Genomic DNA, 11,679 nt, shown 5'->3' with positions numbered 1-11,679 from the left:
AAAAAAAAAAAAACAAAAACATCAAGGGAGTATTATGAAAGAAAAAGGAACAAAGATAAAGACAGTTTTGGCATTTAAAAAACATTAGATTTCATTATAAATTTACTCAAACAACTATCCAGTAGTATTTAAATAGAACCATTCTTTTATATGAAATGAATTCCCTAACACAGTAGAGTTACATAGTACCTTGACTAACACCAATTTGATGTTTTACAATTTCAATGTATTGTTAACAAATTTTCAAGCTCAAGCAAGTTTAGATATGTCCTCATACTGAATACCTTCAACTCTACGTCCTTTCAGAGGTCCAGTTTCAATGACTATCGTGGCTGAAAAAGTCTTTTCATTGATGGATTCTAGAGTGCCTTCATTTCCTCTGTAGCCACCATTTAAAACTAGAATTCTCTTCCCTGGTGCAGGAATGACAGTCTCTAAATGAGTCTGGTCCAGTTTCAGCCTGTCTCCAGAGTCAATCATCTTCACCACAGCTGTGTATCTGTCAATCACTTCCTTAACGACACCCTTTTTCTTGTGATATTTCTCTCCAAGTTTCTTGGTTATAATTTTTACAATGATGCCAGGCTGTAGCCAGGAGTCTGTTCGCGCATTTCTTTTCTTTTCCTCTTCAATCTCCATGATTTCGTCCAGTGCAGACTTCTTTTTCTTCTTTGCAGACTGAGCTGAGCTCTGGGATGGTTCTTTTCGTTTCACTGATGCTGCACTCCCAAGGGTCTTCAGTGCACTTGGTCCCAAAGAGCTTGACTTGGATGATGTTGCTCCTGCTGAGCTACCTGCTCCTTTATTCAGATTGAATGTAACTTTTTCTTCATCATTTTCTCGGCTTAATTCTGTAAAAACAGGCGTCTCCTGCTCTTTCCCCTCCAGACCTCTTCTCACCTGTTCCTCAATGAATTTGGCAGTTTTTTCTTCATCGTCAAGATCTTGCTTCTTCTTTTTTTCCAATTCCAGTTGCCGGCGAATAGTTTCTGGGTCTCTGTCTATGTACTGAATATACCAGCCTTTTGGTGTCTCATCCACTTTACATAAGCCTTGGGGGGAAAAAAAAAGAAGCCCAGCGTGACTTTGTATATATCCAAAGTAAACTGCAAACATACTGTGTTCCAACTCAGCACATTTACTCATTCAGTAACTATAACCAAGTATCCTCAAACACAAAGCTCCGAAACACAGGGAGTTTTCATTTCCATGTGTACACAGCTACATGAGGTAACAAGTAAACAAGAGATGCCCAAGGAAGAACTTTAGGAACAACTGTCCAACTACACCAGAGTTCTTATTGTCTAATGAATACAGAAGGATCTGTTAACTTAGAATAAAATAATACTATAAATAAGCAAAATATTGACACCAAGTTTTTCCTGTCTTCCTAATTTCTCATCATCATATGAAGATTAGAGATGGGAGAAAAAAAGCAACTTGAACAATCACCTCGAGATAGAACATGAAACATTTCCTAACGAGGATTATAAAGCTGAGTGCTGGTCTTCATGCTATAAACCCAACACTTGGGAGGCTGAAGCAGAAGGACAGCCATGAGTGCAGGCTAACTTGGGGCACATACTGAGCTCTAGAGTAGACTGGAGTACAGGGCAAGCCTCTGTCTCAACACATAAATGATGGGATGTGGGGGTGAATACGGAAGAGAAGGAAAAGAAAGAATGGAAAAGGCTGCTAATAACTTTTTAAATAATTTTATTACCTTATTTATACATGTGTGGCACACAAGTGTATGTGGTACAGATGTGTATGTATGTGTGGTGCACAGGTACGTATGTGTGCAGACATACACGAGGAGGTCTGAAACTTTCAGGAGCTGGTTCTCTCCTCCCATGTGTGTCCTAAGGATCAATCTCAGGTCATTGGACTGCTAATAAGAAACTAAATACAAATATTATGGATTGGAGATGAACTGTCTCTTAGAGCTCATGTGTTGAGAGCTTGGTCTCCGTCATTGTGAAGTGACTGGATCTGGAGGCTCTGACCTCACTGGCGAATTAACCCATTCACAAACTTTATTCTGATAGCACTACTGAGAAGTGGTAGAGACTAACAAGTATGGCTGGCAGGGGGGAGGGGCCACTGGGCCACTCTGGAAGGGCACATCTCACCCTAGCCCTCTGGCCCTCCTCTGCCTCATCATGTGCCCCTGGCATGAAGCTCTCCCTCACCTCAGGCCCAGAAGCACAGGAGCCAAGTGGTCATGAAGCGAATTCTCACCAACTGCTAGTCAAAACCAATTTTCTTAGGTATTTTGTCCTAGTGATGGAAAGTGCCTACCACAGAATGCTTCAGTGCACTGTCAAAAGAAGTCCTCAAGCTGGCCACTGCGTATCCAAAACCTGTAACCCCACCCCTGGGAAGCAGAGGCAAGAGAGTCATAATTTCCATTGCAGCCTGGACTATGTAAGTCCCAGCTTCAAAAAATAAGAGACAAAAGTGGCATATAACGAAGTAACTATGGAATCGTAGGTTCCCCTCCTGCTTTCCTAATTGCCCTAGAGATCTTATTTTCCATAAAATCAGGCAGAAACCGACAATGACTTCTCTCACAGAAATAAAGCCATGGAAGACCAGTTCACTGCTCTCCTCTTACCCTCTCTGCCCAGCCACTTGGTAAAGTCGGTCAGCGTTTCCCACTGAGTGGCATTCATATGGATGTGCTCTCGGTGGCTGATGTATTCATTGTAGACAATGTTGTTGTGGACTCTCTTAGTGCCTGAAAAAAAAAAAAATGTGACACTGTTGAGCCTGAAAAAAACCCACACAATTATGAAATTGTTATTTATAAAAATATTTAAGATGTTTACCAAAGCGTCTCCTCAGAAGTTCCAGAAAGTCATTTCGGAATTCTCTAGAGAAGAAAGAAATGAAAACATTAAGGTACTTGCTACAGACATAAAACGCCATCTTCTTGAAGTTTAAGCAATCATAAACTTTAGTGACCAGATGTCACATCAACCATCTATGTTACCATGTGCCATTGTGCCATAAACCTTTAACGTGACCATAGAAAGAACTGCAAAGATTAGCCTGGAGTTGAAATGCTTGGCCTTAGTAGAGCAGCCATGGTAAAAGCTAGTACATGTCTTTAGGTTCATCATAGGGTCTTTGTTCTAATGACTACTGACTATTGTGGTATAATAATACCACTCTGTCCAGGACATCACATCTTAACCTTCAAGCAGTTCTAATAAAGTCAACTAAAGAAGAAATTTAACAAAATAACATAAACAAATTTGGGGCATTGTCAAAGGGGATTTTAATATGGACAGTGAAATATGATTCAAAGGCCAAAAGGGAAGCCCATTCCTTCTTAACAAATTGTGAGTTTAAGACTAACCTTGGCCACACAGTGAGATCTTAAATTAACAGGGGTGGGACACACACACACAAAGACCCATGTATACGCACTTGAGTGTAGGTATACAGAATCTGTGTACATATGGAGGCCAGAGGTCAACAGTATCTTTCTTGATTGCTCTCCACTTTATTTATTGAAGCAGGGACTCTTGCTGAACGTAGCAATTTAGCAAGTCTAGTTAGTGGCTTGCCGCAGAAATCCACTGTCTCTGCCTCCTGAGCACGGGGATTATGGGCTTCTCATCATGCCTATTTGGCTTTATTGTGGATGCTGCAAATTGCAACTCTGGTCCTCAAATGTGTACGGCAACCATTTTATCCTCTAGGTCCTCCCCCAGGTCCCTATTTTACTTGAATACAGGGTAAATATATTAGTATTTTAAATAGACTAATAAGAGTTTGTAACTTTTTTCAAATTTAATTTCAAATGTTAACACATATCACCCATAGAAACAAAAGCCCTTTGGAATCTTTAACATATGTATAAAGGGGTCCTCAGAAAATATCTAGTTTGGAAAAAAAAAAAAGGCCAGGCAGTAGTGACGCAAGCCTTTCATCCCAGCACTTGGAATCAGAGGCAGGTGGATCTCTGTGAGTTCGAGGCCAGTCTGGTCTACAGAATGAGTTCCAGGACAGGCTCCAAAGCTACACAGACAAATACTGTCTAAAAAAGAAAAAAAAAAAAAAAGGCTAGTATTGGTAATAATTAACAGAAAACCATTATTAGTACTAGACACACTTCTCAGTCCTTTAAAAATATTAATTCTCTCACTCTTCTTCCAGACCTACACAGCAGCCCAACAGCTGGGTCAGGGTGCCACTTCAGTGCCATCGTACCCATGAGAATACTAAAGTACAAAAACACTCATGAACCTTATCCCAAGGCATCATCCAATACCCCTGCAGGAGGAAAGATGTGAGGCCAGGCAGTGCTGAATTGAAAGAAAAGGGAAGTTCTAAGATACACTATGGTAACAATGGCACTGAGTGATTTCAGAAGACAAAGAGTACAGTGAGACTCCAGCCATCACAACAAGTAAGAGACAACGGATCTCCAATATAAAACAGTAAGCACTTCTATTACACGGCCAACTTAAGAGGGAAGACTGAGTGACTTACTCTGAAAAGTAATCCATGAACTGCTGAGGATTTTCTGACGCCAGCAACAGCTGTCTTTGATGAGATTCAGACATACAGTGACACTTGAAGCCATTCTAGGAGAAATGCAAAGGGCGTTAAACTCCCACCTCCACATCACAGCGCTCCCCACATAGTAGGTCATTAAGCTTCTAAATGCATCCTTTAATGACAAATTCTTTTTTAACTTGTAAAATATAGGTATTTTGCCTGCATGCATGCCTGTGCACCACTTCTGTGCTGTGTCCAAGGGGTCATACTACAGTGTTGGAACCACTGGAACCAAAGTACAGATGATAGGGGTGCTAGAAACAGAACCTGGGTCCTCTGGAAGAGTAACCAGAGCTCTTAACCACTGAGCCATTTCTCTAGTCCTGATAAATTATTTATACAAAATCAAATCGCTAGCTATAACCATGCTCTAGCTTGAGTGTGTGTGTATGTGTGGGGGAACCAGAGATGGGTGGTACGTTTTCCTGTTGCTCTCCAGCTCATTCTTTCAAGATAGGGTCTCTCATTGAACCTGGAGCGCACAGTAAGCTCTCTTGCCTCTGCCTTCAGTAATTAGTTTTACAGAGGTACTGGGGTTGCAAATGCAGGTCTTCATACTTGTGTGGGAGAAGACTGTACTGACTGAGGCTTCTCTGCAGCCCTGTGTCAAATTTTGCTTCCCCAGAGTTGAGTCTTGCAACCCTATCAATTACTGGGTAGTCAAGGTCAAGAGACCGGAAGCGGTGCTGTGAAACAGACATTTAAAATGTTACCAGACCCTGACTTCACTGTGGGGATTTAACCAACTCTTAACCAGCACCTGCTTCTTAGCAAGACCCTGGGGGGATGCAATGGGGCAAAAAGGATCATATCTGAGTTTCCCCTACAAACACTCTTTTCTCTTGCTTTCTTCCTCTTTTGTTTATTATCCTATTACTTAAATTTTGTTAACTGTATTTTAGCTGTGCTTTTTAAGACTGTTAAGAAAAAAGCAAGTGGGAGCTAGAGATGGTTCAGTGGTTAAGAGAACAAGCTGCTCTTGCAGAGGACCTAGAGTTCAGTTCAGTTCCCAGCATCTACAGCAGGGTGCTCACAACCGCCTGGGACTCCAGCCCAGGAGATACAGTGCCTCTTCTGAAATAAATAAATAACTTAAAATCAACATATATGCTTTGGTATATTACTTCTATCTTTATCTGAACTTAAAATTTCGATAGTACATATAGTACTTACTAACTTTTTTTTTTTTGGAGACCAGGTCTCACTGTGTTAGTACACCCTGGCCTGAAACTTGTGACCTTTCCATCTCTGCCTCTAGAGTGCTGGATTAGAGGTGTGCACCACCACACCTGCACCTACTTGATCACCCTCTGAAGTTATTCTGAAATCAAATTCTCATGAGAAGAGAATGAATGACTACTTCTGTTAAGTGTCAGGGTGGTTTTTTTTTGTTTTGTTTTGTTTTTGTGTTTTTTTTTTTTTGTAGGTTGTTTTGATTCTGGCTGCCTTCCTCCTTCAAAGGTGCTCAAGGGAAGGAAGATGCTGGCTCTTACACGTTCCCTTTTCTATTCCTACCCTGCAATGTGGGAGAACTGAGGAGGAAGAAGATAAGGGCCATATCCCTTTGACCTTTCCTAATCCATTCCTCTGGATTTCTAGAAGTTAATAACATTTTGTTTTCCTTTTTATTTATATTTTAATTTATGGAAAACAATACTTGTCTTTGTTACCAAATCTCTTTTTTTAAATATTTATTTATTTACTTATTTATTTATTTATTATGTGTACAGCATTCTTTCCATGTGTGCCCACATGCCAGAAGGGGGCACTGGGTCTCATTATAGATGGCTGTGAGCCACCATGTGGTTGCTGGGAATTGAACTCAGGACCTCTGGAAGAGCAGTCAGTGCTCTTAACCACTGAGCCATCTCTCCAGCCCTACTAAATCTCTTTTGAAGTAAAATTGAAATAACCATTTCTTTCAGGTAGTGCACAAATTAGGGAAAATTATAGGTGGTCCATGGATGACTAAGAGGTTAAAAATGACAGTAAGTATGACAGAGTTTTGAAGCTGACAGTGGTGGCACACCTTAATCTCAGCATGAGGGAGGCAGAGGCGAACGGATCTCTGTGAGTTTAAGGTAGTCCTGGTTTACAGAGAGAGTTCCAGGTCAGAAAGGGCTACACAGAGAAACCCTGTCTCAAAAAAAAAAAAAAAAAAAAAAAAAAAAACAAAAGAGACGGGTTTTGAGATCTAGCCAGTGGCAGTGGGATTGAGCAGCATGGCGTGAGTTATTAGGAAGGTGGTAAGGGCAGTAAGGTAGCTCAGTGGGTAAGGGTGCTCATGTCAAATGCTGACAACCTCATTTCAATCCCCAGGACCCTCGTGCTAGAAGGAAATAACCAACTACAGGTTGCCCTTTGACCCCCGTTGTGTGTGAGACTTGTATGCCCTTAATTGGCATCAGTAGGCATCTGTAGACATTTGGTGACACATGCTCATAAAAAAAAATAAGATAATATAAATCGGGGGGGGGGGCATGTAGTATGAATAAAACTCAGAGACAGAAATTGGGGTTCAACCTGAAAACCAGAAAAGCAAAGCCGCCAAGCCACTAGAGAAGTCTTATCTCTACCAAGGCTGAGTGCCACCAACTAAGCAGACTGACTTCTCTCTTTTCTTTCATATTCCCTGTTGCTGGGAGTAAAGGCATCTGACTCCCAGAAACTGGGATTAAAGGAGAGCTGCGGTCACCTGGATCTGTTTCTGCACTGATCTTGTGTAGCCAGGGTAGCCTTGAACTCACAGAGATCCATCTGCCTCTGCCTCCCAAATCTTGGAATTAAAGGTGTGTGTTGCGTCTAGAAGCTTTAGCTATGCCTCTGGACTTTAGGCAAGAGTCAATTATTAAAATACAAAATACCACTATAGGGGCATAAGGAAGTAGTTCAGTGGTAGAGCATTTGCCAGGCATGTGTAAGATTCTGGATTAACTTGTAGTACTGCTAACAAGCAAGGCTCCTGGTCCCCATCACCACTACCACCAGACTACTGAGCAAGGGTTGGTCTATGTCTTTGACACCAGCTCTAGAGAAGCAGAGGCAGGTGGATCTTGTTTGAGGTCAGCAGGGTCTATCTTCATGGTGAGTTCCAGGCCAGTTAAAGTTATATACTGAGACACTGTCTCCAACATAAAGGAGAAATTAAATAGAGTGTATTGGATGACGTAAAGGAATTTTTATTGGGTTTGCTCTATTGGTGGCATTTTGACATACTGAAATGAAATGGGCGATTACCTTGATATGTTGATCACATATTTAAGTTTTCAAAGGTTAAGTATACTGACATTTATATAATACATTATAAAATATTTCAGAAGAAAGTAAATTCGGTAAACACTTAAGGGTAACTTCTAGGTGCTATGGAACGCACGCCTGTACCTCCTGAAATCTATATACTGAATCTCTGACCCCTAATAGCAGTAACAAGTGGGAACTTTGAGACATAATGACATTTAAGTTATGGGGAGACTCAGTCTCAAAAGGGAAAAACAAAACAAAACAAAAATACAACCAACCCGGTGACCACCTCAGAGCACGCAGGTACAGTGATTACCTCCACTTTACCAGTAACAGGGCACTTTATTTGCCCAAGCCCGTATCTCTATTAAGCAGTGCAGTTTGAGTTCCTAATTTTTACCGACCCCAGGGAAGTCGGAGCCTGGCAATCAGTAGGTGCCTGTCTGGGATCATTTCTGCTGGAGCTGGAGCGTCGCGCGAAGGGCACTGAGGTTCACAGACCTCTGGCTAAGGAAGACTGCGCGGAAAAACGCTCCGAAGCGGGGCGCAGCGTCGGTTGGGTACCGGGGTCGCTGGCGGGACCCTCGGAGTCGCTCTGAGCCACTTACCTCGTCACGGCACTGTTTCTGGCACATCTGGCAGTACCAGCGAAGCTTCTGGAGCCCCTTGGACTTGATTCTATTCGCGATGGCTTTGGGGCTCAGAAAATCCGACTTGCCCATGGTGACCCAGAGCACTACAACGCTGAAGTAGCCGGAAGCGGAACTGGATCAACGCGAGGACAGGCGGGACTAAAACTGACAGCAGGAAGTGGGTGGCGCTAGGGAACCCGAGGATTCGGAGCTCACGAGAATTAGCGAGACTGAAGACGCAGGCGAAGAGGGCCGGTGCGGAGGGAGCTCCCGCGCACGCGCAGTGAGCCCCGTCTGCCCGACCTTCAAGGTTCCACCATGTTCTCGCGGGCGAGTGTTGCCGGGCTGTCGGCCTGTGCCTTGCAGCCGCAATGGTATGACTAGATCGGGAGGGATGTGGGGCTCGGGCTGCCGCGAGGCAGGAGGGTTTCGGGCTGCATGCTCACCCGAGGCCGAGAAAGGTCCGGGCTCCTGCACGCTCGGGCCGCGGAAATGTCTGCAAAGCGGGAAGGGCGCGTGCCAGTCCCGGGCGGGGGTCAAAGGGAACAAGGTCACGGCTTGGTCCCCATAGAGTGAAACGGCCATCCGGGACCTCAGGACCCGAACTGGAGTTGAATTGAGCATTGGAACCATCTGGGTTTCTATCAGCTCTGTACTTCCGCTGCGTACCCTGGTTCATGGCTTGTAAAGTCTTTAGAAAGGTCCTCAGGGTGCAGAGGAGACAGAAGAAAAAGAAAGTTAGGTTGTACATTTTTGTCTGTGACGCCCTGTGAAACATTGCACTGTTGAGCTGCGAGGTGGATCTTGTGCTTGAGCTCATTCGTTAGGCATCCACGGGGTATCGGGCTCTTTGCTAGGTACTGGAGAAACTTAAGGGAATCTAAATTAGCCGCTCTCCTGAACTTGCTGGTCGCCTTGGTGTTCAAGAGACTTTAAAATCTGTCTTTTTTAATGGGAAAGACATGAAGAATTGTCAGCAAGTGTACACACTCGTGTTGAGGTAGTTTCTCTGCAAGGTCATTAAACTGTCCCAAGAGACCTTGGTAGGAGGGGGGGAGGCCACCACGTATGGGCTTTCAAAAAGTGACATTTGTTAGCTTCCATATAAAGAGAATAGATATTGTAAGGTTTGACTTTAAATATTTTTTGGGCAATATAAACACATATATATGTATATATTAGAATGTGGTTTATGGATAACATTGTGTAAAACCATGTAGTGCTTTGAAGCTACAAGTCTGGAAGAATTGGTGCTAGGGGTTATTAACTATAAACGATGCCTAGAGATTCCTTGGTTTTGCAGTATGGAGGATTGTTAAGGTCCTCCAGCGCTAAACTAGATTCTTGTAGCCTAGTTTGTGGAACTACTAAGCATGAATTGAAATAGTTCTTTCATTAAGCAAGAAATTTATAGGCATATACCAAGGCTCCAAAGTCCTGAGGAAAGTGAATGTGTACATGAAACGTGTTGGTAGGTTAACCTTGGAAGGAAGGTCGGTTCATTTAATATGGGAAGTCATGGCAGCCGGATTCTCCCCACGTCAGTCTGCCTTTGGACATCGGTGGAGTGCCTGCCTGCACCAGTTGGCACCACGGAGGTGTTAAAATGTGCAGGGTCTGTGAGCTTCCTGGGAAATTTCTTGACATCCGTGGTGCTCGGCAGCCAGCACTTTTCCATACTTTGCACTTACTGTGCCTTTTATGGGTCCATAGTTTTAGAGCCTGAAGTTAATGAAAGGTAAATGTTTTACATAAAACTCGTAGACGTAACTTTTTATGAGACACCGGTGAGAGCATCTGAAGATGAGGTCTGGTAATGTGTTGCTTTTCCTTAAGAGCTGCTGGGAACCTAAACTGGAACCTACTGGGCAAATGAAGGCTGAGTTTAACCTCTGGAATGTTGGTCTTAAATGGATAGACTGGAGATTCCGGGAGCCTCAGTATTCTATGGAGTGTATATTCCTTTCTCTCTTCAAGTATTTCGTTGTTCTTCATTTCCATCATTAGTCCTTGTTTTCCCCATTTTAGTTGCCTTTGGAATTCACAAATTCAGATGTTAAGGTTTCAGGGGGCTGGAAAGTTGGCTCTGCGGTTAAGAGCATTTGTTGCACCTGCAGAGGACCTGGGTTCGGTTTTCAGCACCCACACATACCGTCCATAACTCCAGCTCCAGGGCATGCAACACCCTCTTCTGACCTCCATAAGCACCAGCCGTGCGTGCAGTACACATATGTGCATGCAGACAGAAATTCCTCTTAACCCCCTTTTTTAAAAAAGTCTATGGATTCATATTCCAGAGAGGTAATTGAGGGGAGGAGACTGTGCCTTCACCTTCAGAGAACCATGGAGAAGCTTTTTCTTGGTTCTGTTGATTGTGCGAAGCTTTAGAAACCTCAGTCTGTCAGTTTTCAGGGAGGACTGGAGAAAGGAGGTTCCTGAGTTTATTTCCCATCTTCAGCTTTGAGGGAAGAAATATTTTTATTTCCTTAGTGTTCAACAAGCTCTAAAATAGAAGTGCTCCATATATAAAATAGAAGTGCTCTATAATGGGTACAAGTGGCCATAATGAAGAGTGGGGAGGCAGATTTTATCTGGGGTAATGAGGGCATGTATCTACCTACTATAAATATGAACTGGGAGGCAACAGAGCGTCATCTCACAGGTGGACGCTGGAACTGGGTTTGAATGCTCACACTGCCACTTCTGTGGTTGTGTGTGGCCTTGGGCAAATTCCCTAGTGTCTGTCCTACTGGGTTCTCCTCTTTGAAGCAGAAGCAGTACTAGTTGAGTGCAGGACTAAATAAATAAGTGCACTGTGGAGGAACTGCTGGTCTGGAGCAAATATATAAATTGAAACCATGAAAACAGGTTTCTAAATGCTACGTACACCGTATAAAAAGGCTACTCTGTCAGAGGAGGAAATAATAGGGGTGTTAAAGAATTTGATAAACTTCAAACTTTTTCTTGAGAGTTAGTTAATGTTAAGTATTTTTTCTTCATTTGTATACTATACAGCGTTGCACACTCCTTAAAATCCCTCCAGTCAGGAGAGGTGGCTCAGCAGTTAAGAGCACTAACTATTCTCCCAGAGGACCCAGGTTCAATTCCCAGCATCCACATGGCAACTCAAAACTGTCTGCCAGGGCCGGATGATGGTGGCGCACGCCTTTAATCCCAGCACTCGGGAGGCAGAGGCAGGTGGATCTCTGTGAGTTCGAGACCAGCCTGGTCTACA

The 11,679-nt window shown here is 43.3% G+C and overlaps 2 protein-coding genes across 4 annotated transcripts in view; one reads left to right on the top strand and one right to left on the bottom strand.

Annotated features, from left to right (window-relative positions):
- Nucleotides 1-32: 32 nt before the first annotated feature.
- On the bottom strand, nucleotides 33-8,622 carry Kin (Kin17 DNA and RNA binding protein). The gene is made up of 5 exons (XM_005354882.2): nucleotides 8,421-8,622; nucleotides 4,504-4,598; nucleotides 2,832-2,875; nucleotides 2,618-2,740; nucleotides 33-1,052 (listed from the first exon to the last, which is right to left on the bottom strand). Exons 1-5 carry the CDS (start codon nucleotides 8,532-8,534, stop codon nucleotides 250-252), a joined length of 1,179 nt encoding a protein of 392 aa, XP_005354939.1. The 5' UTR covers nucleotides 8,535-8,622; the 3' UTR covers nucleotides 33-249.
- A 31-nt stretch (nucleotides 8,623-8,653) lies between these two features.
- Nucleotides 8,654-11,679, top strand: part of Atp5f1c (ATP synthase F1 subunit gamma) — a 23,871-nt gene continuing 20,845 nt past the window's right edge. For 2 of the 3 annotated variants that reach the window (XM_013349050.1, XM_026783053.1), the window contains exon 1: nucleotides 8,671-8,818. In XM_013349050.1, the coding sequence (XP_013204504.1) occupies nucleotides 8,763-8,818 (56 nt within the window). In that variant the 5' untranslated portion in view covers nucleotides 8,671-8,762. Of the gene's footprint in view, nucleotides 8,819-11,679 lie in introns of all 3 variants that reach the window. The other variant, XM_005354883.3, reaches the window with a different exon arrangement.

The sequence above is a fragment of the Microtus ochrogaster genome, chromosome 16, assembly GCF_000317375.1.
Source record: "Microtus ochrogaster isolate Prairie Vole_2 chromosome 16, MicOch1.0, whole genome shotgun sequence".
NCBI classification, from domain to species: domain Eukaryota; kingdom Metazoa; phylum Chordata; class Mammalia; order Rodentia; family Cricetidae; genus Microtus; species Microtus ochrogaster.
This window is presented reverse-complemented; position numbering and strand designations above follow the sequence as displayed.